A 27,356-nucleotide genomic window follows, 5' to 3' on the forward strand; every position below is an offset into this window, starting at 1 on the left:
CCCCTCGACGTGTGTTCTGATAGCCAAAAGCACCCTGGGAGCCTCCATGACCATGAGGATATCCCTCCCCATAGGGAGGCATCTGTCAGGTGGGGCCCAAGTGCGGATACCACTCCCTGTATAGTACACTCTCCGATATTTATTGACGCTACACCCTCCAGAACTGTGACAGCCATGAGTGGTGTCCAAAGTGAGGCGCTCCAGCGATGACGCGTTCTCCACAATGTGGCATGTTAGCTCAACCAAGCTCTTCACAGAACAGAAGCCGATGATCGTCAAACTCCTTAGGCTGTTGTGGTGGTATTGCGGTAGCCGCTTCAGACACGAGGTGTCCCCGATAACTGAATCATGCTTCATGTCAGGTTGCCGTACCTATAGAGAAAGCCAAGATGCTCGCATCAGCTATTCCACAATTGGCACTAGGTATGATTGCAAGATGAAACGTAACTTACTTCAAAGATGAAAGTCTCCAGGCAAGGAGAAGCTTCAAGAAAAGAAGCCAGAGAAAGGTAATCATAATCTGGTGAAATAGCTTCATCTCCAATTAGAGAAATATGCAAGTACTTTGAGGCGGCAGAATTTGCTAGGTAGCATTGGCGTGCTGATCATCTGTTGTAAATATGAGCAATTTACCAAATGATTTTATTAACAGAAAAACTAGATAAAGCATGACTAATATAGTAGAGATAAAATAAGTCATGCGTTCTAACAGAGAGAAGGTAAATGGCATATGTAAATATGAACTGTAGCCTAGCAAATCTAGAGCAGACAGTAGAGGTAGTTGCATATACGATGTAGAACCTAATATATCTAGGGCAAACACCAGAACAAAGTACTGTAGCAGAACCTCGAACAGGAAAGAGAAGATCACATACGGGACAGCAGCAGCAGTACTGGACTTGGGGTCAACATCCTCGCCAGCCATGTCGTCGAGAAGGTTGTCGACATTGGGGAAGAAGTCGTCGTCGGGGAAGTAGTCGTCGGAGTCCAGAGCGTCCGTGACGAAGGAGTCAGTAGTCGCGCAGAGCGCTCCCCAAAAACCTTATCACCCTTCTCCCGTATAGGACTCAAAAGGTGCGGTTTCGGAGGCCTACTGTCCCGAGCTACGGTGCACGCCGCAAGCCGGGATGGGGAAGATCGTAGCAGCAGCGCAGTGCTCAGGAACCTTGTGGCGAGAGGAAGAGGATCTTCTGGTGTGTCCCTCTGGAGAGGAGCGACCTCTCTTATATAGGCACAAGAGAAGGACGCGAACAGGCTGCGGCGGGAGGTGAAGCAATGGAGGGAGACGAAGCGAGCAGGCAGAACGCGAAGAGGTGCGCCGTTCGTATTCAGTCTCGACTACAGCAAAACGTTTCAGCTCCTGTGTGACCGTTCGTATACCCGTCGTGCGTGGCAAAAATTTAGACATCAGCTCGTTCCCGCAACCCGCGGCGCGTCGTGACGAGGCGTGGCATGGCGAGGCGGGCGGCGGAGGAGGAGCGCGCGTGGATGTCCCTCTTGTTCTCATGCTCATACATGTGGGGAAAGAACCTCCCTTATAAAAAGGTCCAACTCCCTCTAAACTAGCAATGTGGGACTAAATTTTTGTTCCACCTCTTGCCTTGCACGAATGGGCTGCGTGGGCCTCTAGGATTTATTAGGAATTTCTGAAACTGCTATTGGGCTAGGCCCAAAATAGGCAAAATTCCAGCAATCCCCACCAGATCCCAGAGGCACACAAAATTTGCCTTTGGTTCCAAAAACACTGTTTTATATACCGGTACTGCAGTGGAGACTGTTAAGTTGAACTTCCACCTAGAACTCTATGCTACACTAGTAAGCAACTTGAACAGTGGACTGGGCCTTGAACTGCAAGTTTTCTGCGAATCTAGCTTCACATAAAGCCTTGACCGATACGTGGCTACCGTGGGTCTTCCCCGCGGGTGGAGCTTATGCGTCATACCCCGAGACCTTTCATGAGTTTATTAGAGAGAATCCTACTCTCATAGATTGCGACGTTTAACAATCAGACTCATATAGGTGCGTTCTTCAAAAGATGTTCTGCAGGACGACATCTCTGCTTCAATGAGCCACTTAGAACACATTAAGATATACATCAACCTGCCATGCAGATTAGGAGAGTATTGCATCTTCATGGAGTGGTATTGTTAATAGTAAGGATACTCTCCTCTCAGTTGATCAACAGCTTGTCTTCCACATCTAATTCACGGGATCTCCAATCACAAAGAATAGGTTACCACTATGAACAACTCATATTGTGGGTCTCATACCCATCTCCCTCGATGCATTATCTATCACATTACATGATAGACCCTTTGTAAAAGGATCTGCCAGATTTTTAGACGTTTGGATATAATCCAATGCAATAACTCCGGAGTTTCTCATTTTCCTGACAGACTTTAACCTTCTCTGAACGTGTCTTGATGACTTCATGTTATCCTTTGAGCTGCTCACTTTCGTGATCACAGTTTGATTGTCGCAGTTCATAAGGATACCCGGTACAGGTTTCTCAACAACCGGCAAGTCATTCAAGAGTCGGCGAAGCCAATCTGCTTCGACCGTAGCTGTATCTAGTGCTGTGAGTTCTGCTTCCATTGTTGACCTCGTTAAGATGGTCTGCTTGCAAGGCTTCCAAGAAACAGCGCCACCTCCATGAGTGAATACATATCCGCTCGTGGCCTTTATCTCATCAGCATCTGAGATCCAGTTTGAGTCACTATACCCTCAAGCATCTTTGGGTGCCCGGTGTAGTGAATTCCATAATTCGCAGTGCCTTTCAAATAACGCAAAACTCTCTCTAGAGCTTTCCAATGCACATCTCCTGGTTTTGAGACAAACCGACTCAGTTTGCTAACAGCAAAAGAGATGTCAGGTCTTGTAGCACTGGCTAAGTACATAAGTGAGCCAATAATCTGAGAATATTTCAATTGATCTCTAGCAATTCTTCGATTCTTTCGAAGTAACACACTCGCATCATATGGTGTTGGAGAGGGCTTGCAGTCATTATAGCCAAAGCGACTCAAGATCTTTTCCACATAGTGAGATTGAAGCAATGTGATCCCACCATCATCGTCTCTCGACAACTTGATGTTCAGAATGACATCAGCCACTCCTAAATCTTTCATCTCAAAACAGGGAGATAGAAAATCCTTGACCTTCTTAATAACATTCAGATTTGTTCCGAAAATCAGTATGTCGTCAACATACAAGCAAAGGATAACTCCCTCGCCCCCACCATGGCGATAGTACACACATTTGTCAGCTTTGTTTACAACAAAGCCTGCAGCTGTAAAGTTCTTTCAAACTTCTCATGCCACTGTTTGGGTGCTTGCTTGAGTCCATACAAAGACTTCAGCAACTTGCACACTTTTCTTTCCTGACCATCTAGTACAAACACATCAGGTTGTTCCATATAAATTTCCTCGTCCAACTCTCCATTTAGGAAAGTAGTCTTAACATCCATTTGATGAACGAGAAGACCATGCGAGGCAGCTAGTGAAAGTAGAACTCGAATAGTGGTCAGTCGAGCCACATGTGAGTAAGTATCAAAGAAGTCTTCACCTTCCTTTTGGGTATAACCCTTAGCCACGAGCCGAGCCTTGTACTTTTCAATAGTACCATCAGGCCTAAGCTTCTTCTTGAATACCCATTTGCATCCTATAGGTTTCCACCCATAAGGACGATCAGTTATCTCCCAAGTTTCATTCGCCAAGATGGAATCCATCTCGCTACGAACCGCTTCCTTCCAGTAGTCAGCATCTTCAGATGCATAGGCCTCTGAAATAGAATTGGGAGTGTCATCTATGAGATACACAAGAAAATCATCACCAAAGGACTTTGCAGTCCTCTGTCTCTTGCTCCTAATAGGAACTTCATTGTTCTCCTCCACAGGACTTTCAAAGTGTTCCATCGAAATGGTAGGTTCGGTTGTAACTGGTCCCTGATTCGATGAACTAGGCATCTCCTGATTAGATGAGGTAGCCATATCCTTCATGGGAAAGATATCTTCTAAGAAAGTCGCATCATTCGACTCCATGATCGTACCGACATGCATGTCAGGTACCTCAGATTTTACAACCAAGAATCTATAGCCAATGCTATGAAAGACATATCCCAGGAAAACACAATCCACAGTCTTTGGTCCAAGCTTCCGCTTCTTTGGAATTGGAACAATGACTTTCGCAAAACAACCCCATGTTCGTAGATAAGAGAGTTTTAACCTTTTCTTCTCTCATTCCTCGAATGGAGTTATCTCTTTGTTCTTTGTGGGGACTCGGTTTAGGACATGACATGCTGTCAATATCGCCTTTCCCCACCATGCCTTGGAGAGACCCGATGTGTCTAACATGGCATTAACCAAATCAGTTAGAGTACGGTTCTTTCTTTCGGCCACCCCATTTGACTGAGGTGAATAGGGAGGCGTCCTCTCATGGATTATACCATGTTCCGCACAAAAAGCATCAAATTCATTGGAAAATACTCTCCACCACGGTCGAACCTAAGCCTCTTGATTTTTCGATCAAGTTGGTTTTCCACTTCAACTTTATAGATCTTGAAAAAGTTTAAAGCTTCATCCTTAGATTTCAGAAGATACACACGGCAGTATCTAGTGGAGTCATCAATTAACGTCATGAAATATTTCTTTCCACCTTTTGTCAAAACACCATTCATTTCACGTAGATCTGAATGTATGAGCTCTAGTGGTGCAAGATTTTTCGTTTCCGCAGTCGTGTGAGACTTACGAGGTTGCTTAGCTTGCACACACACTTGACACTTAGATCCCTTGACAGTGGTGAAACTAGGGATTAAGTTCAACTTCACTAGTCGTGACATGCAACCAAAGTTAACATGACAAAGACGTGAATGCCACACATTTGATTCACTATTGTTACAAATATGATTAACAACTTTATTGCAAACGTCTGATAAGGATAAACGAAACAGGCCTCCTGACTCATAACCTTTACCAACAAAGGTTCCATACTTGGATATTACAAATTTATTCGACTCAAAGACAAGCTTGTAGCCATCTCTACACAGAAGAGATCCGCTAACAAGATTTTTATTGACGGAGGGGACATTATCACCCTTCTCCCGTACAGGACTCAAAAGGTGTGGTTTCGGAGGCCTCTCCCGTGTGACCGTTCGTATACCCGTCGCGCGTGACAAAAATTTAGACATCGGCTCATTCCCGCAACCCGCAACCCGCAGCGCGCCGCGGCGTGGCGGCGGAGGAGGAGTGCGCGTGGATGTCCCTCTTGTTCTCATGCTCATACATGTGGGGAAAGAACCTTCCTTATAAAGAGGTCCAACTCCCTCTAAACTAGCAATGTGGGACTAAACTTTTGTTCCACCTCTTACCTTGCACGAATGGGCTGCGTGGGCCTCTAGGATTTATTAGGAATTTCTGAAACTGCTATTGGGCTAGGCCCAAAATAGACAAAATTCCAGCATCATCTGCATAAAGATAATCAGATTAATTATATGACAACACATGACATAAATACTGCTATATGCAAATAGCTAGTCTATATTCATCTAAGCTTTCAGAATATACCTCATTAGGTGAGGATATCGCAAGTGTTTCAACATTTGGTGCATAGGACAGAAGCTTCGTGCGAGCATGCAAGACAATGTTGAACTGACCGAATTCTTAACACTCTACCTTTGAAGTGAAAAGTGGAGATATTTGGAGCACTGCTGTCTATCACTTGCAGATTTCTGCATAGAGACACTCTCAGGAACGTAAGCCGCTGCAGCATACGAGGTACCTTCAGGCAAACGATCTCACGGCAATTCAGGAGTCTCAAAAGCTCCAATGCAGGACAATTGGAAAGAAGGCCCTCTAGCTCATCGTCAGCAATCCGTACATTACTCAGACATAACCGTGTCAAGCTTCTCCAGCAACCAAGCTCGGCTGTGGGACAGAAGGCACAGATGGCTATGTGAAGATACCGAATTGAGCTTTCACTCCCATTAAATAAAAGCGAGCATGGTAAATTGTATGGTTCCCTAGGAATATGAGGCAGAAAAATCTCGAGTTCTTCAATTCCTGCTGTAACAACAATATGAAGCCAACTATTAATATAATAGGAATCAACCTTGTTACACTCAACAAGTTCCAAGTCTTAGTTTCTTCATGCCGACGCCTGAGTGGTTTTTTAAGAATATGATCAACTTTGCTGACGAGATCCCTTGTCATTTCATCCTTAATGGAACCTGTGATGTAAACAAGCAGGGTGGGACTATTAATAAGCAGGGTGAAACTATTAATTGAAACATGTGATGAAATAACAAACGAACGAAGCTAGGCAGGAGGGTCTGCAACGCCCGCGAAGGCCCAGCGGGGTGACCAGAAGACAAGCAAGCGGCGTCGAATTGGTTTTTCTCATTTATTTTTGGACTGCGGGTTTCTTTTCATAAAGTGAAGGTTTTTTTTGTAAAAGTGCATGACGTACGACCAGAAGCAATAAGCTCTTTATTATTAGGTAAAGATACCACAGTCACTTTGAAAAAATGGGCTATGTGAACTATCAGGACAATTTCAATAGTTGTCTGACGCAGCATGGAGCGGCATCTCGTATTTCTTCGGCAATTTCTTTTTTTTTGGGCTCGCTAGACGCAAGAGACGAGGAGACGGTCAAACAAACGAATCGGTGGATATTTTTTTTATTTGATATATCTTTATCTTTAATCTTTAACTAATAATAAATGGACTATTGATTCTGACCGCACATCAAGAAAATTGCGCCCGAAGTTGCCACGAATTACTCACTATGCCATCCATAAGTAAAAAAATGTTTTCTTTTCTTTTTACAAGTCGCTGCACCGAACAGGGTTTATTACCCAGCGGTCCACAATTTGCTACACTTTTTTGTTTATTTTTTAATCGAGCATATTTAAATATTTTTAAAAATATTCATATCTTTTTAATCCTAACTCAAAATCTGGCATATTATATATGAAAATTTCTTAGAAAACTGTGTAAATTTCAAATATGCTATCGTCTTGTTAATCATTTCTAAAGTTTGATTTAAAATGCAATCTTAATTAATACCTTCTTTATATGGGGTATTTTGAAAATGACTATTATATATCTTCATATACCATTTAAATTAGCACAAAAGCTATTACTGGCACAATAGGGGATGTTGATTCCAATCAGCTACCATATGCTAAAGGTTACAACAAGTATATAATTATTCTCTCTACTTCGCACAGTGCACAATAACCGATCCATATACGATGATGTACACTAAACTACTAACATATTTGCAACTAAATTAAATCTTGACTTAGATTGCAGTTGCAAACGCATATATCAGCAAGAAAAAATGGTATGCACAAGTTATCGTTGAATACTAAAATGTACTGTAGTACTCCCTCCGTATATGCTCTTATATTAGTTTACGGAGGGAGTACTTCTTTATTTTCATCCTAATGCAAAAATTTATTGGGGAGGAACGACAACAAAGGCATTCAGGGAACCGACTAGGACTCCATCTATATATAGCTGGTGAACCGTGCAATCTGGATCGACCCGGCTCCCCATTTAGGCAGCCCCCCATTTAATCCCCCTCCAAGACGTCCCATCGCCGCAGTTGGTAGCCCTCCACCGCCTCTCGCGCTCAAGGCCGCCGGGAGCCCTCCGCCGCCAAGCCGCGCTCAAGGCCTGCGGCAACCCTCCGCCGCCTCTCGCGCTCAAGGTCGCCGGCAGCACACCGTCCCCAACCCGCGTCTCTCAAGGCAGCTCTACCATGGGTGGGCCGTTCAGCGACCCCACCTTCTTCTCCTTGGAGCAGGCCAAGGCGTTCGTCGGCTTGAACCCGAATCTCTCGGGGGCTCGGATCACCGTGAGCGGCGTACACGTGCGGGACGTGTCAGCTATGGTGGGTTTGCTGAGCGAGAAAGAAGAGAGCTATGGATGGGAGATCGAGAACTGCCATCGTCTGTACAGCGAGGGAGATCGAGAACTGCCATTGACTGCCAACCATGTACGTGTATGGAGCCAACTGATTCTTCGACGCCAACCATGTACGTGTATGGAGTGAGAACTTTATATCTTTCTGTGCAATGTCATAGCATGTATGTTGTGAGGTCAGATCTTCCTTTTAGAAGGTCAAACTTTATTAAATCAGCGCAATGCATGCTTACCAGATGGGTGATCTTTACATCTCGATCTCTATGCAATATCATAGCATGTATGTTCTATGTTGTGAGGTCAGATCTTCCTTTTAGAAGGTCAAACTTTATTAAATCAGCGCAATGCATGCTTACCAGATGGGTGATCTTTACATCTCGATCTCTATGCAATGTCATAGCATGTACTTCCTCCGTTCGGAATTACTCGTCCAAGAAATGAATGTATCTAGATGTATTTTAGTTGTAGATACATCCATTTTTGTGACAAGTAATTCCGAATGGAGGGAGTATGTTGTGAGGTCAGATCTTCCCTTTAGAAGGTCATCATGCCTAAGGCATAACTTTATTAACTCAACGTAATGCTTACCACATGGATTAATTACTGCGATGATCTATCTATCACGTGGAAAAAACTGTTGGAGATCCATCAGTCTACCAAATTTGTTTCTTAAACAAAGCGCAATATATCCAATGCGGAAGGAGTTACGTTGTACGGAGTAATAATCAATTTCCTGTACTGATCTTTTTTTATTTTAAAAAGAAGAAACAATAAGGCTATGCACAAGGTCATTTGTTTTCTGAGAAAATACTATTCACAAAGACTACTGTATCAGGGATCGAGGAGTTGCAGATGTTTAGTTCTAGTTTTTACAACAATCGTTTTTTGTGTTTAGTTGATGCCTCAAGTTTTAGCTTCTCTCAGATTTGTGGGCAGAACAAGTGTTTTGTTTTTATGATATAGATATAATCATATTCTTACTACTATTTTAGTTTTTGCAGTTCCTGAAATGACATGTTTCAATTGCATTCCTGGCCCGTATTGTATTTCTCCTTGCTTGTACTAAATAAATAGCGCTATTTATTTAATAAACAACTCATCACAAACTTTATAATTTTACATGATTAGTCACGTTCAACAACATGGCACCGACTGCAAGGCCCTGAAACATTTAACATAACTCTAGAGGGGATTATGCCCTCAACGTGTGTTCTGATAGCCAAAAGTGCTCTATGGGCTTCCTTGATTATATCCCTCCTCATAGGGTTGCAACCGCCAGGTTTATTGACCAAGCAGCCATAAGAACCGAAACTAGTGTCCAATGTGAGACACTGAAGCGACGATGTGTTCTTAATGATATGAAGTGTTAATTCGACCATGCTCTTAGCAGAGCAGAAGCCGACGATCGTTACGCTCTTTAGGTTGTCATGGCAGTGTTCTGGCAGCTGCCTCAGATGCGAGATATCCCCGACAATCGAATCATGCTTCATGTCAGTTTGCTGTACCTACAATAGAAAGTCAAGATGACCGTTTCAGTTGTTCTGCCATAGGCACTAGGTATGCTTGCAAGGTGATCAGTAACTTACTACAAAGATGAAAGTCTCCAAGCAAGGAGAAGCTACAAGAAAAGAAACCAGAGAAAGATAATCATAGGCTGGTGAAATAGCCTCGTTTGCATTTAGAGTAATGTGCAAGTATTTGAGGTGCAGGAATTTGCTAGGTAGTGTTGGTGTACTGATCATCTGCATAAAGATGTCTCGGATTAATCATATCACGTATGAAAGCTGTTATATGCAAATAGCTACCCTATGATCATCACAACGTTTAGAATGTACGTCATTACACGAGGATATGTGAAGCGTTTCAACATTCAGTACAGATGGCATAAGCTTGGTCCGAGTGTACCAGATAACGTTGGGCTGATATGAACACATTATCGTCATGTTCTTTACTTGCAATGCGCCTCCAAATGAAATCTTTACCAAGTTACTGCCACTGATGTCAAAAGTCGAGATATTTGGAGCGTTGCTCTCTATCTCCTGGAGCTTTCTGCATTGACCCGCTCGCAGGAAGCTGAGCCGCTGGAGCTGACAAGGTATCTTCACACGAACTATCTCATTGCATCTAAAGAGCCACAGTAACTCCAACATGGAAGAATTGGAAAGAAGGCACTCTAGCTCATCGTCCGTAATCAGCACATTAGTCAGCCACAACTCCTTCAACCTTCTCCAGCAATCAAGCTCAGCTGTGGGACGAAAGACACAGCTGGAGAGCTTAAGATACCGAATTGATTTTCCACTCCCACTGAATAAAAGAGAGCATGGGAAGTTGTATTCTGCCTCACTGATAAGAGACAGCAACATGGTGAGCTCTTCAATCCCTGCTCTGAAAGCAATGCGAAGCCAACTATTGAGATAACAGTGATCAACCTTGCGGCAACAATAGAGATTAAGCTCTAGTTTCTTCATGCCAACACCCGAGTGATTCTTAAGAATACCGTCAACTTTACTGATGAGATCTCTTGCCATTTCATCTTTATCAATACCATTTCCATCCAAACCTAGTGTTTCCTTACTTAAGGTAAGGTTGCGACAGCATCTCCATGATTGCAGAAATGTGTGTGACACACAAGCCGCGCGAGCAGCCTCTCGTAATGGCATTAGGGCATGTATATGTCGATATATGTCCTGAGAATGCAGAAGCACAGAAAGGAGAAAGGTATCAGAATATAAAAAGAAAATTTAATATTAATACTAGAATGTAATTGCAGCGAGTGGATTGAGGGCTACAAATGAGCTTTTGAGGAAGATTTTCCTGCAATGTTAATTACTTAGTATGGATATTGGTACAATTGCATTCTTACTTAAATTATGCATATGAAAATGAACAAGAATTATTTATTTGCATTTGTGCAAGTCAACATTCAGCACCCATGCAGTGATCGGTGATGCGTTAAACCATACAATGTGATACAATTATATGCGATAATCAAGTCAGTATGGCAACTAAACAAAAACATGTATATTGTGCACAGGGTATAAATAGTACTACCTCGGTTCCTAAATATAAGACGTTTAAACTGCCAAAACATCTTATATTTAGGAACAGAGGGTGTACATATGAACATTTAGAGCCACAGACACAGACTGCCAAAGCCAGATAAGAGAACAGTCTTCCATCATATGTGGTTCTTTTTTTCCAGAAAATTTGGTTACTACTACAGCGCAAGGTCTCAACATTAATTGTGGCAGTGTAATAAAGCATTCCACAGATACTCGGATTGTCAGAACTTGTCATCATAATCTTATACTCCGAATATGCATACCTAGCCTGATTCTAAGTTTGGTTGTAGCACTAATCATGCCAATGAAGAAAGTATTGTGGTGGTGGAGTGGCACGAGCCAAACACAGCATAAAGTACTAACATAGTCATAATTCAGGTTCATTCAGCTAGTACAATTCTCACCAGCACTGCCCTATAATAATCCAAGTAAAACACACAATGGTATTTTGCTCAACAATTTAATTCGTCAGTTATCAGAAACTGTATACCTCTGGAAGGTCTAGACCCGGTCTTGGACGAGCACCACTTTGCGAATAATCATCTTGCTGGCGCAATGAGCACTTTTTTTTACAGAATGAAGCAATCAATCCATCTGTCAATACATAAGTCACAATGAGAGTACATCAGAACTCTGTGATAGCACAGACAATTCGGCATCCATCCGAGATTAGGTAGATCTCAATTCAAGGTTAAAGTGTATTAAAAAAAACAGCAGATCAAATCTCAATTCAAGGTTAAACTGAAAAAATTTCTGCAATCATCGAAGGAAAAGAGATGAGAAGGGGAGTAAGATGCGTACCGTGTGGAGTTCTCCGGCGACGGCGCTGCCGGTGGCGCTTCGTGGACATGAGCCTCATCAGTCCCAGATGCCCGGGCTCGCGATCCGGGCCTTTTCGACGACTAAGGCTGAGGGGATCCTGTCAGCGCTGGCGCCGCCGCCGAGCGTTCGCTGGAGGCCAGGGTCTCTGGATAAAACAAGATAATAATAAGAGAAGAGAAGAAAATATAAAACACTGGTAATCGGACGGTGGCGAAACACCCTGATACGCGTAAGTCAGGTGAAGATTTGGAAAAATCCGCCGCCTTAGGAGCCACACGATGAATTGAGTCAGACCGCCCAGATCCATCTTTACATGGCCGCTGGAGGCACGCGGGGCGTAGGCCTGGGCCTCGGTCTATTTTTAACTTGGATTTCCTAATTTTATGGACCGATCGGTCTTCTGAGAATTCACTAACCGAGGCTTTTTTTTCGAGAAAACACTAAGTCACTAACCGATGCTTTCGGTCCAGCGAGAATTCGGGTCGGTCTTCGGTTCGACCTTTTTTCGAACTTGAAGAGAGAACATACTGGATCAGAAGGAATAAATCGGGAGTCAAATTCTCGAGAAACAATGAAGGTCAGAAAAGAAATCGATCCAAACGTGCACTGCGCTGCGTGATATGGCTCAATCAGGCCGCTCGTGGCTCCCTTGCATAGCATACATGAATGGTACTGTAGGAGGAAAGACATACAGTAGGATATGGACGCAAGCGGGCCGCCGACCATGAAGAGCACGGCCGCCGCCGGCCGCCGCTGGGATTGCGATAGGTGGAAAAGGAGGAGGCGGCGGCGCTGTCTGCTGCGTGATGTCGTGCGTCAAGGAATGCACCAGCCACCAGGGATAAGCTGCAAGGGCCACGCGTGTTGGGCTAAGAATTGGGCCGATAAAAGGCTAAGGATAACTTTCTGTACGTATCACCTAGGTGTTTTTTTTACCGTGGAAGGGCTATTGAGTCGGTTAGTTCGGGGAATTCGGTCAGCTGAGTCGTTTGCAGAGATGAGACAGGACTATTTCAGGGGGCATCGTCGCTAAAGTTCATGCACATTGAAGACCCTGAGGTTCTTTAGGTCTTGGCAATAAGAGAAGCTCTAGCTCTAGCAAGTGATCTATATGCATCAAGGATTTCAGTTGCTTCAGATTGTAAGGCGGCGGTGGAGGCAGTCAGAAGCGGAGCTTCATCATCTTGTTATGGTGCAGCGGTGCTCGAGATCGAGCAGTCGTCTAGGAATTTTATTTCTTGCATTTTCTTACATGAATTTAGAACCTCAAATGTCGAGGCCCACAAACTTGCAAAGCACGCTTTAACGCTGGGGACTGGTCGTTATGTTTGGCTAGGTCACCTGAAGATCTTTGCTTCGTCCCTGTAAACTGTGTGACGGATGAATAAAAAGCTTTGCGAGTTTGCCTCAAAAGAAAAAGCCGAGTCCAACGACCGAACACACCGAAGTAATTTCGTTTTCTCGTAATTGCTAACCAAACAAATAACTGAAGTTTCGATCCTCGGTTATTCCGGCTTCGGTCCCGGTTTTTTCGGCTCCGGTCTCCGGTTCTCGGTTTTTTTGCCCACCCCTACACGCGGCATCGCTGTCAGCCTGTCACACACCACGTATGCGTTGGGCACTAGGTATTTGTAACAGCTCTGTAGCTACTAGCAAGGCATCCATCCAAAAAAAAGCAAGGGATTGAGCTCTAGAAAATGAATCATCAATGCTCACGTCTCAGAATAAAACTACCCCCTCCGTCCTAAAAAGGCACTTATTTTAGGATGAAGGGAGTATTTTATATTGTTGCAACAAAGAAAGGAAAGAAAATTCTACGCAACTAAAATCATAGAGATTCCAATTACCAAAAATAATATCATAGATTCCATGTTTGATTCGAATACAAAAGTTCGGCTCCCACGACAAAAAGGGAGGGACCGCGCTACATGTCGACAAGCTAATCTGTTGCAAAGATCGGCTTGGTTGGAATGTCGGCTGACAAGTGTTCGTAACATGAACAATGTTGCACTTGGAGGTTCGGTGCAAGACAAGAGTTTTGCAACACGAGTCATGTTGCGCTCGACAGTAGGATTAGGCTACCACCATCGCAACATGAACGACACTATGGTTGCTCGTTGCAAGCATGAAAGACGTTGCGGCCGTCCATTGCAAACACGAAGGACGCTAGCGGTTGCCACATTGCAACACACACGATGTCGCGATCGCGCCATTGCAGGCGGAGCCAGAACTGTTGTGAAGCCCGGGCAAGTTTTAGCTTTTAGTGTCTAATCTGAATATAGAAATCGAGTGTTTGGATACACGGCATACGAAAGAGCACCAAACTTTCGAGCCACAAATCTATATACAAATAATGAAGTGAAAATATAATCATAGTAGTCATACATATTTAATTTTAAACTGAATCAATATTTAGTTTCACAGACAAAACTCCAATGTTAATAAAAAAATCTTCTAATATCTGAAATTTAATAATTTAAAAAATGAATTAACATTCAACTATCTAAAACAAATTTCTAACCTGAATAATAGGTTCATGAAGGCGTGATCGTCTATAATGGCCAAATCCCCATGCTTCGACATTAAAATCTAAAGCCCTAGGCTATCAATCTCAAATCAGTTCGCAAACTTACCTAATCACGAAGAGAGGGACAAGTATTGAGGAGGCAAAATTTCATGTTTTGACCCTTTTTGCTAACAAATTCAGGATCTGATCCCCGTTTGAAAATATTTCGGAATTTGACTCTTTTGCCTACCGCCAGGGGAGCTGGCAGTAGGTTTGCACGTCCTACCTCCATCAGCTCTGGCGGTAGGCCCTTTGACGGCGACTGACGGCCGTTGGCGCGTGCTGACGTGGAAAAGGGCCTACCGCCATGGGGTATGGCGGTAGGGTACTGAAGCCTACCGCCAGATCCTCTAGCGGTAGGGTCCTGTGTGGTGGATAAGGTGGGAAGGGGCTGGTTTGTGGGCCCCACCACCACTCTTCTTCCCCACTCATCTTCTTCCCCGTGCTCAGCTCCTCTCCCCCCTCTCTCCCCCTCACAACCCCCCCTAGATCCACTCCATTTGCTTGAGATTTCACCGGTGGATCCGGAGCATTTTCATCACCCAAGGTACCTCCCCCATTCCCCCTCCTTTTGATTGGTTGAGATCTTTGTTTTGTGTTGAATTGGTCAATTTATTGCAAACCCTAGGTGTTGATCTTGTTGTGTGCATTTATGATGCATTTATGGCTAGGGTTATGGTTATGTTAGGGGTTAGTGTTAGGGTTATGGTGTTTATGTTGGTGGTTATGTTGGGGGTTAGGGTTATAGTGGTTATGTTGGGGGTTATGGTTAGGGTTAGGGTTAATGGTTAGGTTAACCTGAGTATGAATAGTAGTTACTTGTCCAATTTGTGCAAAATTTACTTCATTTGTCCATTTGAGTTGGTTGGATGACATATATGGATTGATTATATTGTTTCCAATTTCTTAGATGCATAAGCTCATAAATGTTCATTATTTGGACAAGTCGACATTTATGCTTGGAAATGACGATGAAGGGGAAGAGGCTATGGTTTTTGACACAAGTCCAAGCTTTGATGATCTTGTAGTTAAAGTGAGAAGCGTCTTACATTGGAATGACCCAAATGCCGAGATTAAGCTTATTGGGAGGTATGACGTTGGATTGGGAGTAAAGTCCCAATTAAAGAGTATGCCCATCACCTCCCAATTGCATTGGAATGTGTACAAGGAAAAAGTAGACGCATCACAAGACAAGTCTCTTGAGATCTTTGCCACAAAGGTTGACCCTCCTCTTCCCTTGCAAATTGATCTCAACCACAATGCATCCTCCCCAATACATGATGATAGTGCCGAGGTGTATGTCCCCAATTGTTCTAGCCAACCACCAAGTAGCCAAACCAATGAAGATCATATCAATGCTAGCGCCATAGTACTCCGTCATGATGCTATTCCTCATGTTGAAGAAGATGCTATCCCTCATGTTGAAGAAGATGCTAGTGGTCATGTTGATGATGATGCTATTGTTGCTCAAGAGGATGCTTACTCGGAGAATGAAGAGATCCATTACAATCCAATTGGTAACTTGGATGTCATTGTGCGGCAATAAGACATGGACCGTACCCTCCCTTATAACCATATGTGTGGGTATAACTCGGATGACGAGGGTCCGGAGGAAGAATTGGATGAGGATGGGTTGACTGCGCAAGAAAATGAAATCTACAAGAAGGTGACCGGCAAGGAGAGAGGGCTGATGTCTACTACACAACCTTCTTCTTGTAGACGTTGTTGGGCCTCCAAGTGCAGAGGTTTGTAGGACAGTAGCAAATTTCCCTCAAGTGGATGACCTAAGGTTTATCAATCCGTGGGAGGCGTAGGATGAAGATGGTCTCTCTCAAAGAACCCTGGAACCAAATAGCAAAGAGTCTCTTGTGTCCCCAACACACCCAATACAATGGTAACTTGTATAGGTGCACTAGTTCGGCGAAGAGATGGTGATACAAGTGCAATATGGATGGTAGATGTAGGTTTTTGTAAACTGAAAATATAAAAACAGCAAGGTAACTAATGATAAAAGTGAGCACAAACGGTATTGCAATGCGTTGAAACAAGGCCTAGGGTTCATACTTGCACTAGTGCAAGTTCTCTCAACAATAATAACATAATTGGATCATATAACAATCCCTCAACATGCAACAAAGAGTCACTCCAAAGTCACTAATAGCGGAGAACAAACGAAGAGATTATGGTAGGGTACGAAACCACCTCAAAGTTATCCTTTCTGATCGATCTATTCAATAGTCCGTAGTAAAATAACACGAAGCTATTCTTTCCGTTCGATCTATCCTAGAGTTTGTACTAGAATAACACCTTAAGACACAAATCAACCAAAACCCTAATGTCACCTAGATACTCCAATGTCACCTCAAGTATCCGTGGGTATGATTATACGATATGCATCACACAATCTCAGATTCATCTATCCAAACCAACACAAAGTACTTCCAAGAGTGCCCCAAAGTTTCTACCGGAGAGTCAAGACGAAAACGTGTGCCAACCCCTATTCATAAGTTCACGAGGTCACGGAACTCGCAAGTTGATCACCAAAACATACATCAAGTGAATCACGTGATATTCCATTGTCACCACAGATAAGCACATGCAAGACATACATCAAGTGTTCTCAAATCCTTAAAGACTCAATCCGATAAGATAATTCAAAGGGAAAACTCAATCCATTACAAGAGAGTAGAGGGGGAGAAACATCGTAAGATCCAACTATAATAGCAAAGCTCGCGATACATCAAGATCGTGCCGAATCAAGAACACGAGAGAGAGAGAGAGAGAGAGAGATCAAACACATAGCTACTGGTACATACCCTCACCCCCGAGGGTGAACTACTCCCTCCTCGTCATGGAGAGCGCCGGGATGATGAAGATGGCCACCGGTGAGGGATCCCCCCCTCCGGCAGGGTGCCGGAACGGGTCTAGATTGGTTTTCGGTGGCTACAGAGGCTTGCGGCAGCGGAACTCCTGATCTAGGTTATGTTCTGGGGTTTTTTGTATATATATAAGAGGTTTTGGCGTCGAGAACAAGTCAGGGGGTGTCTCCGGGCTGTCCACGAGGTAGGGAGGTGCGCCCTCCACCCTCGTGGGCAACCCGGGACTCTTCTGGCCCAACTCCTTTACTCCATGGCCTTCTTCTGGTCCAAAAATAAGTTCCGTGAAGTTTCAGGTCAATTGGACTCCGTTTGGTTTTCCTTTTCTGCGATACTCAAAAGCAAGGAAAAAAATAGAAACTGGCACTGGGCTCTAGGTTAATAGGTTAGTCCCAAAAATCATATAAAATAGCATATAAAACATCCAAGTTTGATAATATAATAGCATGGAACAATCAAAAATTATAGATACGTTGGAGACGTATCAAGCAGCCCCAAGCTTAATTCCTGCTCGTCCTCGAGTAGGTAAATGATAAAAACAGAATTTTTGATGTGGACTGCTACCTAACATATTTATCAATGTAATGTTCTTTATTGTGGCAAGAATATTCAGATCCATAAGATTCAAAACAAAAGTTTAATATTGACATGAAAACAATAATACTTCAAGCATACTAACAAAGCAATCATGTCTTCTCAAAATAACATGGCCAAAGCAAGCTATCCCTACAAAATCATATAGTCTGGCTATGCTCTATCTTCATCACACAAAATATCTAAATCATGCACAACCCCGATGACAAGCCAAGCAATTGTTTCATACTTTTGGTGTTCTCAAACTTTTCAACTTTCACGCAATACATGAGCGTGAGCCATGGACATAGCACTATAGGTGGAATAGAATGGTGGTTATGGAGAAGACAAAAAGGAGAAGATAGCCTCACATCAACTAGGCGTATCAACGGGCTATGGAGATGCCCATCAATAGATATCAATGTGAGTGAGTAGGGATTGCCATGCAACGGATGCACTAGAGCTATAAGTGTATGAAATCTCAACAAAAGAAACTAAGTGGGTGTGAATCCAACTCGCTTGCTCACGAAGACCTAGGGCATTTTGAGGAAGCCCATCATTGGAATATACAAGCCAAGTTCTATAATGTAAAATTCCCACTAGTATATGAAAGTGACAACATAGGAGACTCTCTATCATGAAGATTATGCTGCTACTTTGAAGCACAAGTGTGGTAAAAGGATAGTAGCATTGCCCCTTCTCTCTTTTTCTCTCATCATTTTTTGGGCCTTCTCCTTTTCTTATGGCCACTTTTTTCTCTTTTTTTATTTGGGCTTCTTTGGCCTCTTTTTTTATTTATTTTCCGTCCGGAGTCTCATCCCGACTTGTGGGGGAATCATAGCCTCCATCATCCTTTCCTCACTGGGACAATGCTCTAATAATGATGATCATCACACTTTTATTTACTTACAACTCAAGAATTACAAATTGATACTTAGAACAAAATATGACTCTATATGAATGCCTCCGGTGGTGTTCCGGGATGTGCAGTGACTCATGAGTGACATGTATGAAAAAATTATGAACGGTGGCTTTGCCACAAATACGATGTCAACTACATGATCATGCAAAGCAATATGACAATGATGGAACGTGTCATAATAAACGGAACGGTGGAAAGTTGCATGGCAATATATCTCGGAATGGCTATGGAAATGCCATAGTAGGTAGGTATGGTGGCTGTTTTGAGGAAGGTATATGGTGGGTGTATGGTACCGGAAAAATTTGCGCGGTACTAGAGAGGCTAGCAATGGTGGAAGGGTGAGAGTGCGTATAATCCATGGACTCAACATTAGTCATAAAGAACTCACATACTTATTGCAAAAATCTATTAGTTATCGAAACGAAGTACTACGCGCATGCTCCTAGGGGGATAGATTGGTAGGAAAAGACCATCGCTCGTCCCCTACCGCCACTCATAAGGAAGACAATCAATAAATAAATCATGCTCCAACTTCATCACATAACGGTTCACCATACGTGCATGCTACGGGAATCACAAACTTTAACACAAGTATCTCTCAAATTCACAACTACTAAACTAGCATGACTCTAATATTACCATCTTCATATCTCAAAACAATCATAAGGAATCAAACTTATCATAGTATTCAATGCACTTTATATGAAAGTTTTTATTATATCCCTCTTGGATGCCCATCATATTAGGACTAAATTCATAATCAAAGCAAATTACCATGTTGTATAAGACTCTCAAAATAATATAAGTGAAGAGTGAGAGTTCATCTATTTCTTCAAAATAAAACCACCGTCGTTCACTAAAAGATATAAGTGAAGCACTAGAACAAACGACAAACTACTCCAAAAGATATAAGTGAAGATCAATGAGTAGTCGAATAATTGTGCAACTATGTGAAGACTCTCTAACATTTAAGAATTTCAGATCTTGGTATTTTATTCAAACAGCAAGCAAAACAAAAGAAAATAAAATGACGCTCCAAGCAAAACACATATCATGTGGTGAATAAAAATATAGCTCCAAGTAAAGTTACCGATGAACGAAGACGAAAGAGGGGATGCCATCCGGGGCATCCCCAAGCTTAGGCTCTTGGTTGTCCTTGAATATTACCTTGGGATGCCTTGGGAATCCCCAAGCTTAGGCTCTTGCCACTCTTTATTCCATAGTCCATCGAATCTTTACCCAAAACTTGAAAACTTCACAACACAAAACTTAACAGAAAACTCGTAAGCTCCGTTAGTATAAGAAAATAAATCACCACTTAGGTACTGTTGTGAACTAATTCTAAATTCATATTGGTGTAATATCTACTGTATTATAACTTCTCTATGGTTCATACCCTCCGATACTACTCATAGATTCATCAAAATAAGCAAACAACACATAGAAAACAGAATCTGTCAAAAACAGAACAGTCTGTAGTAATATGTATCATTCGAATACTTATGTAACTCCAAAAATTCTGAAATAAATTGGTGGACCTGAGGAATTTGTCTATTAATCATCTGCAAAAATAATCAATCTAAAAGCACTCTCCAGTAAAAACTGGCAGCTAATCTCGTGAGTGCAAAAGTTTCTGTTTTTTACAGCAAGATCGCAAAGACTTCACCCAAGTCTTCCCAAAGGTTCTACTTGGCACAAAAACTAATTAAAACATAAAAACACATCTAACCAGAGGCTAGATAGATTATTTATTGCTAAATGGGAGCAAAAATCAAGGAACAGAAATAAGATTGGGTTGCCTCCCAACAAGCGCTATCGTTTAACGCCCCTAGCTAGGCATGATGATTTCAATGATGCTCACATAAAAGATAAGAATTGAAACATAAATAGAGCATCATGAAGAATATGACTAGCACATTTAAGTCTAACCCACTTTCTATGCATAGGGATTTTGTGAGCAAACAACTTATGGGAACAATAATCAACTAGCATAGGAAGGCAAAACAAGCATAACTTCAAGATTTTCAACACATAGAGAGGAAACTTGATATTATTCCTACAAGCATATATTCCTCCCTCATAATAATTTTCAGTAGCATCATGAATGAATTCAACAATATAACCATCACATAAAGCATTCTTTTCATGATCTACAAGCATAGAAAATTTACTACTCTCCACATAAGCAGAATTCTTCTCATGAATAATAGTGGGAGCAAACTCAACAAAATAATTATCATGTGAGGTATAATCCAATTGAAAACTAAAATCATGATGACAAGTTTCATGGTTATCATTAATATTTATAGCATACGTGTCATCACAATAATCATCATAGATAGCAACTTTGTTCTCATAATCAATTGGAACCTCTTCCGAAATAGTGGAATCATCACTAAATAAAGTCATGACCTCTCCAAATCCACTTTCATAATTATCACAATAAGATCAACATCCTCCAAAATAGTGGGATCATTAGTTCCTAAAGTTGACACTCTTCCAAACCCACTTTCATCAATATAATCATCATAAATAGGAGGCATGCTATCATCATAATAAATTTGCTCATCAAAACTCGGGGGACAAAACATATCATCTTCATCAAACATAGCATCCCCAAGCTTGTGGCTTTGCATATCATTAGCATCATGGGTATTCAAAGAATTCATACTAACAACATTCCAATCATGGTCATCATTCACATATTTTATGCCAAGCATTCTATGTAATTCTTCTTCTAGTACTTGAGCACAGTTTTCCTTTCCATCATTTTCACGAAAGACATTAAAAAGATGAAGCATATGAGGCACCCTTAATTACATTTTTTTTGTAGTTTTCTTTTATAAACTAAACTAGTGATAAAACAAGAAACAAAAAGATTCGATTGCAAGATCTAAAGATATACCTTCAAGCACTCACCTCCCCGGCAACGGCGCCAGAACCTGCTTGATGTCTTCTACACAACCTTCTTCTTGTAGACGTTGTTGGGCCCCCAAGTGCAGAGGTTTGTAGGACAGTAGCAAATTTCCCTCAAGTGGATGACCTAAGGTTTATCAATCCATGGGAGGCGTAGGATGAAGATGGTCTCTCTCAAACAACCCTGCAACCAAATAGCAAAGAGTCTCTTGTGTCCCCAACACAACCAATACAATGGTAAATTGTATAGGTGCACTAGTTCGGCGAAGAGATGGTGATACAAGTGGAATATGGATGGTAGATGTAGGTTTTTGTAAACTGAAAATATAAAAACAGCAAGGTAATTAATGATAAAAGTGAGCACAAACGGTATTGCAATGCGTTGAAACAAGGCCTAGGGTTCATACTTTCACTAGTGCAAGTTCTCTCAACAATAATAACATAATTGGATCATATAACAATCCCTCAACATGCAACAAAGAGTCACTCCAAAGTCACTAATAGCGGAGAACAAACGAAGAGATTATGGTAGGGTATGAAACCACCTCAAAGTTATCCTTTCTGATCGATCTATTCAAGAGTCCGTAGTAAAATAACACGAAGCTATTCTTTCCGTTCGATCTATCCTAGAGTTCGTACTAGAATAACACCTTAAGACACAAATCAACCAAAACCCTAATGTCACCTAGATACTCCAATGTCACCTCAAGTATCCGTGGGTATGATTATACGATATGCATCACACAATCTCAGATTCATCTATCCAAACCAACACAAAGTACTTCCAAGAGTGCCCCAAAGTTTCTACCGGAGAGTCAAGACGAAAACGTGTGCCAACCCCTATGCATAAGTTCACGAGGTCGCGGAACTCGCAAGTTGATCACCAAAACATACATCAAGTGAATCACGTGATATCCCATTGTCACCACAGATAAGCACATGCAAGACATACATCAACTGTTCTCAAATCCTTAAAGACTCAATCCGATAAGATAACTTCAAAGGGAAAACTCAATCCATTACAAGAGAGTAGAGGGGAGAAACATCATAAGATCCAACTATAATAGCAAAGCTCGCGATACATCAAGATCGTGCCGAATCAAGAACACGAGAGAGAGAGAGATCAAACACATAGCTACTGGTACATACCCTCAGCCCTGAGGGTGAACTACTCCCTCCTTGTCATGGAGAGCGCCGGGATGATGAAGATGGCCACCGGTGAGGGATCCCCCTCCGGCAGGGTGCCGGAACGGGTCTAGATTGGTTTTCGGTGGCTACAGAGGCTTGCGGTGGCGGAACTCCCGATCTAGGTTATGTTCTGGGGGTTTCTGTATATATAAGAGGTTTTGGCGTCGAGAACAAGTCAGGGGGTCTTCGGGTTGTGCACGAGGTAGGGAGGCGCGCCTAGGGGGGTGGGTGTGCCCCCCACCCTCGTGGGCAACCCGGGACTCTTCTGGCCCAACTCTTTTACTCCATGGCCTTCTTCTGGTCCAAAAATAAGTTCCGTGAAGTTTCAGGTCAATTGGACTCCGATTGGTTTTCCTTTTCTGTGATACTCAAAAACAAGGAAAAAACAGAAACTAGCACTGGGCTCTAGGTTAATAGGTTAGTCCCAAAAATCATATAAAATAGCATATAAATGCATATAGAACATCCAAGGTTGATAATATAATAGCATGGAACAATCAAAAATTATAGATACATTGGAGACGTATCAAGGGCCTCCGTTGTTTAGGGATGTGAGTTTTGCGGACAATGTCGTCGTTGACGGTGGGATGAGATTCGGATTGCCTGAGCCAACGCTGTACCCCAAATTCAGTGATCCTCGACCAGAAAATGAGGATGAGAATGCTCATTTGAAGAAAGGCATCAAGTTTGGTTCTTTGGTAGAGTTCAAGATATGGTTGTGTGACTATGCCATTAGGAACCATAGGCCGTTTGTTGTTGGTCATTCAAATCAAAAAGTCCGGTACACAGTCAAATGTGACCAAGAAGGTTGCAAATGGATGGTCCGCGGTAGAAAAATCAAAGAAACCGGGCAATGGGTGTTGAAGAGTCATGGTGGCACTCACACGTGCGTACCCCCGGACAAGGCCGACCGAAGCAAAGGACACCGTCAACTCACGTCTGAGTATCTAGGATACAAATTGTTGAATCAAATAGCACATGATCCAACCGTGAAGGTCAAGTTTCTCATGACTTCGATTGAGGAACTTTTCGGATACCCGGTCAAGTATGGGAAGGCATGGATGGCGAAGGCAAACGCTATTAGGATGTTGCATGGTGATTATGAGGCTGCATATAACATTCTGCCCAAGATGTTGGCAGCCATTGCTCATCGAAACCTGGGAATGCGCCATCGGGTGGAGTCAACTGACGGAGTGTTTCGTCGTGCCTTCTGGAGCTTTGGACAATGCATTGAGGCATTCACGTATTGTCGCCCGGTCTTGTCTATAGATGGTACATTCTTGACCGGCAAATACAAGGGCACATTGATGGTGGTGATGGCCCACTCTTCAAATGATAACATGTTGCCAGTGGCATTTGCCTTGGTGCCTTCGGAGCACGATGATAATTGGGAGTGGTTCATGGGGCATGTGAGAACCAAGGTGATAGGCAAGCGAGAGGTATGCATTATATCAGATCGCCATCATGGGATTCTCAAAGCAATAGACGTTGATATTCCCGGTCTTCCAAAGCTTCAACACCGTTGGTGCATGAGACACTTTGTTGCAAACTTTTACCAAGCATGCAAGAGCAAGGAGTTTTGCAAAGACCTTACCCTTGTTTGCGTTGCATTCAACACCGACACATTCAAAAGCCGATATGATAAACTCCTCAAGGCTTTGGAGAAAAACAAAGGGGGGAAAGAATTCTTGCTTAGGCACGAGCCGGATAAAGAAAAGTGGTCACGCACTTACGATGAAGGAGGTATGCGATATGGGGACATGACAAGCAACATGGTGGAATGCTTCAACAATGTGTTGAAGGGTGTCCGTTCCTTGCCGGTGACCGCAATACTCAAGTACACTTTCATCAAGCTAAATGAGTACTTCCTAAAGCATTCTGAAAGCACGGACAAGTGGATTGGCGAAAAGATGGACTATCCATTCAAGGTTCAGGATTGGTTGTTGCATCAAGCGCGCAAATCTTCCAAACAACAAGTGATCAAATATAATGAAAAAGAAATGATCTATCAAACCGATGAGCCGGGTGGGACAACAAGGGACGGTAGGTCTTATGGTGGAGTTGCTTACGAGGTGCACCTCAAAACCCATTGGTGCCAATGTGAGAGACCACACAAGTATCATTGGCCTTGCTTGCATTTGATGACCGCAACACGGGCGAGAAACTTGCCCGTATCCGATGGCACAACGGTGCGGTTGCACGAGTTCACATTGGAATGAATAAGGTTGACGTGGGCGCCTCGGTTCAATCCTTTCCTTGATGCCTCACAGTTGCCTGAGTATGTTGGGCCAGACATTGTGCCAGATGCCGCACTCATGGTGCCTATGAGGGGAAGAAGAAGAAAGAAGAGATTCCGGAGCTGGATACACCGGAATGAAGCAATTTGGTAGTGGTCATTTCATGGAGGCACCGGAGAACAACAATTGTGGAGAATGCAACGACACAGGACACAACGTTAGGACATGCAAGAAACCTAGAACCAACACGGGCACTAGTCAAACACATGGATGGAGGACTAGCATTGGAGGTGGTCGTGGCCGTGGAGGAAGAACTAGCCTTGGAGGGGGCGGTGGCCGTGGAGGAAGGACTAGCCTTGGAGGTGGCCGTGGCCGTGGAGGAAGGACTAGCCTTGGAGGGGGCTGTGGCCGTGGATCCGGTGGTTCTAGGACATGTCGGGTTGATAGGGGAAGGCCTATCGACGTGTTGCTCAATCCGGATGGTTGAATAATGTGAATGGTACTACTTTTAATATGTTCATGTGTTGATATATTTGCCTCTTTACGTGTCAATGTGTACATATTTTGACTTAACATCTTTATTTGTTGTAGGCATGGCTTCATCCGGTTCCATGACGAGGCCACCGTGTGCTAACCAAGAAGACATGCCACACAAATGGAAGGACGCATCTTTGGACAAGGTGAAGGAGAAAGATGTGAAGATTCCGCCATGTTGGTGTGGAGATGTTTGCAAGGTGAAGGAGTCCACCGACCGAAAGAAGTCATGGATGGAAGGAAGGAGATATTTTGTTTGCCCCAATTATTCTTACGATCATGCGCTTCCAACTAACGCCTATGACCTTCCACCAGTATGCTAGAGAAGTAACATGTTACTCTAAAATGTGTGTCAACACTAACATCCGTTTTATATGCAGTCACCGCCTCCTCTATGCAAGTACTTCACCTGGATAGATCATGAAGTGCCAAAAGATGTCCAAAAGGACCAATATGAAGATTGTCTTAGGCGCCAGCGGCTGTTCGAAGAAAGGTTTCAAAGAGGCTTGGAGGAAGAGCGTCGTCAGAAAGAGAGGATGGAGCGGAAGCAATGCGAGGAGGAGAGGGCACGCCAAGCGAATCTTGCTCGTAAGGAGGAGAGGGCAAGAAAGCTTGCAAAAGCTCGCAAGGCACAAGAAGAGGATGAGGCACGTGACGAGAAGGGGAAATGGCCCCGTATGACTCAGTAAAGCCTTTGCATTGGTGGACTCGTCATGTAACCGGATGAAGCCATGCCAAATTTATCATGAACTATGTAGTACTAAGGCAAGAAGCCATGTGTCGTGAACTTGTCGTGAATGAATTTGTATTGAATTTGGTCAGGAGATGTTTGCAATGTGTCATGAGAACTTCAGTTTGTTAGCATATCCAGTGATTTTTCATGATCCTTATTTAAAAACTGTTGTGCTGAGAAGAAGGATAGAATAGAGGATTGCTCTGTTTTCTGAGTTTTTAACCCTACCGCCACAGGCCCTGGCGGTAGGTTTCTTGACCCTACCGCCAGACCCCCTAGCGGTAGGGGGTGCAAACTTGCTGTGACGAAGATAGTAAACCCCCTGGCGGTAGGAACAAACCCTACTGCCACAGCCTATGGCGGTAGGTTGCACAACCCTACCGCCAGGGACCATGGCGGTAGGGGGGGTAAACTTGCTGTGACGGTAGAGGCTGTGGCGGTAGGGTTTCAACCTCTCCTCTCCTCTGTTTTGTCCCTTCTGTCGAATGTTAGAATAATATACCACCCAATTCTATCAAATATTAGAATGATCATCTCGTAAGCACATACATAACTCAACTCAACATAGTTCATTACATCCACGAATAACACATGTTCAAACATATTAAAACATGACCCGGTTCGGATGACATCGGTTGAAACTAATAACTCATGCTCAACGGCACATTTTCTAAACAGGTAACATATTTCTCATACTTATCAGACGTTCAATTTGATCATCACACGCTTGATTACGCTTCAGTTGAAAGTGTGTGGATCCTGCCCAATGACCCAACACACCATTCGTTTCACGGAACCAAGCCCATGCAGCACGGCGGGCGGGATTCTCTGACACGCCTTGTTTGATTGCCCATCCTATGACTTGGCCGGGTTTCCTCAAGTCCGTCTCACGAAATTCTTCTTTGCTTGCAGTGAACGCAATCTCAATTGCCAAAGCGTGTCTGCAAGCATATTCCCGGTCCTGCAACTCATCAAGCATCCTCTCTTTCTTGTTCACAAGCTTTCA

General features: G+C 43.1%; 1 protein-coding gene and 1 pseudogene across 3 annotated transcripts; both read right to left on the reverse strand.

Moving 5' to 3' along the window:
- Positions 1-353: 353 nt before the first annotated feature.
- Positions 354-6,202, reverse strand: LOC109763327 (F-box/LRR-repeat protein At3g03360-like; annotated as a pseudogene).
- A 2,818-nt stretch (positions 6,203-9,020) lies between these two features.
- On the reverse strand, positions 9,021-12,157 carry LOC109763332 (F-box/FBD/LRR-repeat protein At1g13570). Of its 3 annotated transcripts, XM_020322165.4 has the most exons (5): positions 11,785-12,157; positions 11,474-11,577; positions 9,757-10,608; positions 9,508-9,663; positions 9,021-9,426 (listed from the first exon to the last, which is right to left on the reverse strand). In XM_020322165.4, exons 1-5 carry the CDS (start codon positions 11,840-11,842, stop codon positions 9,046-9,048), a joined length of 1,551 nt encoding a protein of 516 aa, XP_020177754.1. In that variant the 5' UTR covers positions 11,843-12,157; the 3' UTR covers positions 9,021-9,045. The 3 variants fall into 3 exon arrangements, with proteins under 3 accessions (XP_020177754.1, XP_020177755.1, XP_045084952.1); XM_020322166.4 differs by lacking the exon at positions 9,508-9,663 and having other exon boundaries at positions 11,785-12,034; XM_045229017.2 differs by lacking the exon at positions 9,508-9,663 and having other exon boundaries at positions 9,827-10,608; positions 11,785-12,032.
- Between the last annotated feature and the right edge of the window lie 15,199 nt (positions 12,158-27,356).

This window comes from Aegilops tauschii, chromosome 5 (genome assembly GCF_002575655.3).
Source record: "Aegilops tauschii subsp. strangulata cultivar AL8/78 chromosome 5, Aet v6.0, whole genome shotgun sequence".
In the NCBI taxonomy this organism is placed as follows: Eukaryota; Viridiplantae; Streptophyta; class Magnoliopsida; order Poales; family Poaceae; genus Aegilops; species Aegilops tauschii.

Bases quoted from the DNA above. Each gene is read 5' to 3' on its own strand.
- LOC109763332 (XM_020322165.4), bottom strand. From the start codon at position 11,842: ATGAGGCTCATGTCCACGAAGCGCCACCGGCAGCGCCGTCGCCGGAGA. The intron at 11,578-11,784 runs GTACGCATCTTA...ATGTATTGACAG, and splicing joins TCGCCGGAGAACTCCACACG to ATGGATTGATTGCTTCATTC. The intron at 9,427-9,507 runs GTAAGTTACTGA...TTTCTATTGTAG, and splicing joins TGGAGACTTTCATCTTTGTA to GTACAGCAAACTGACATGAA.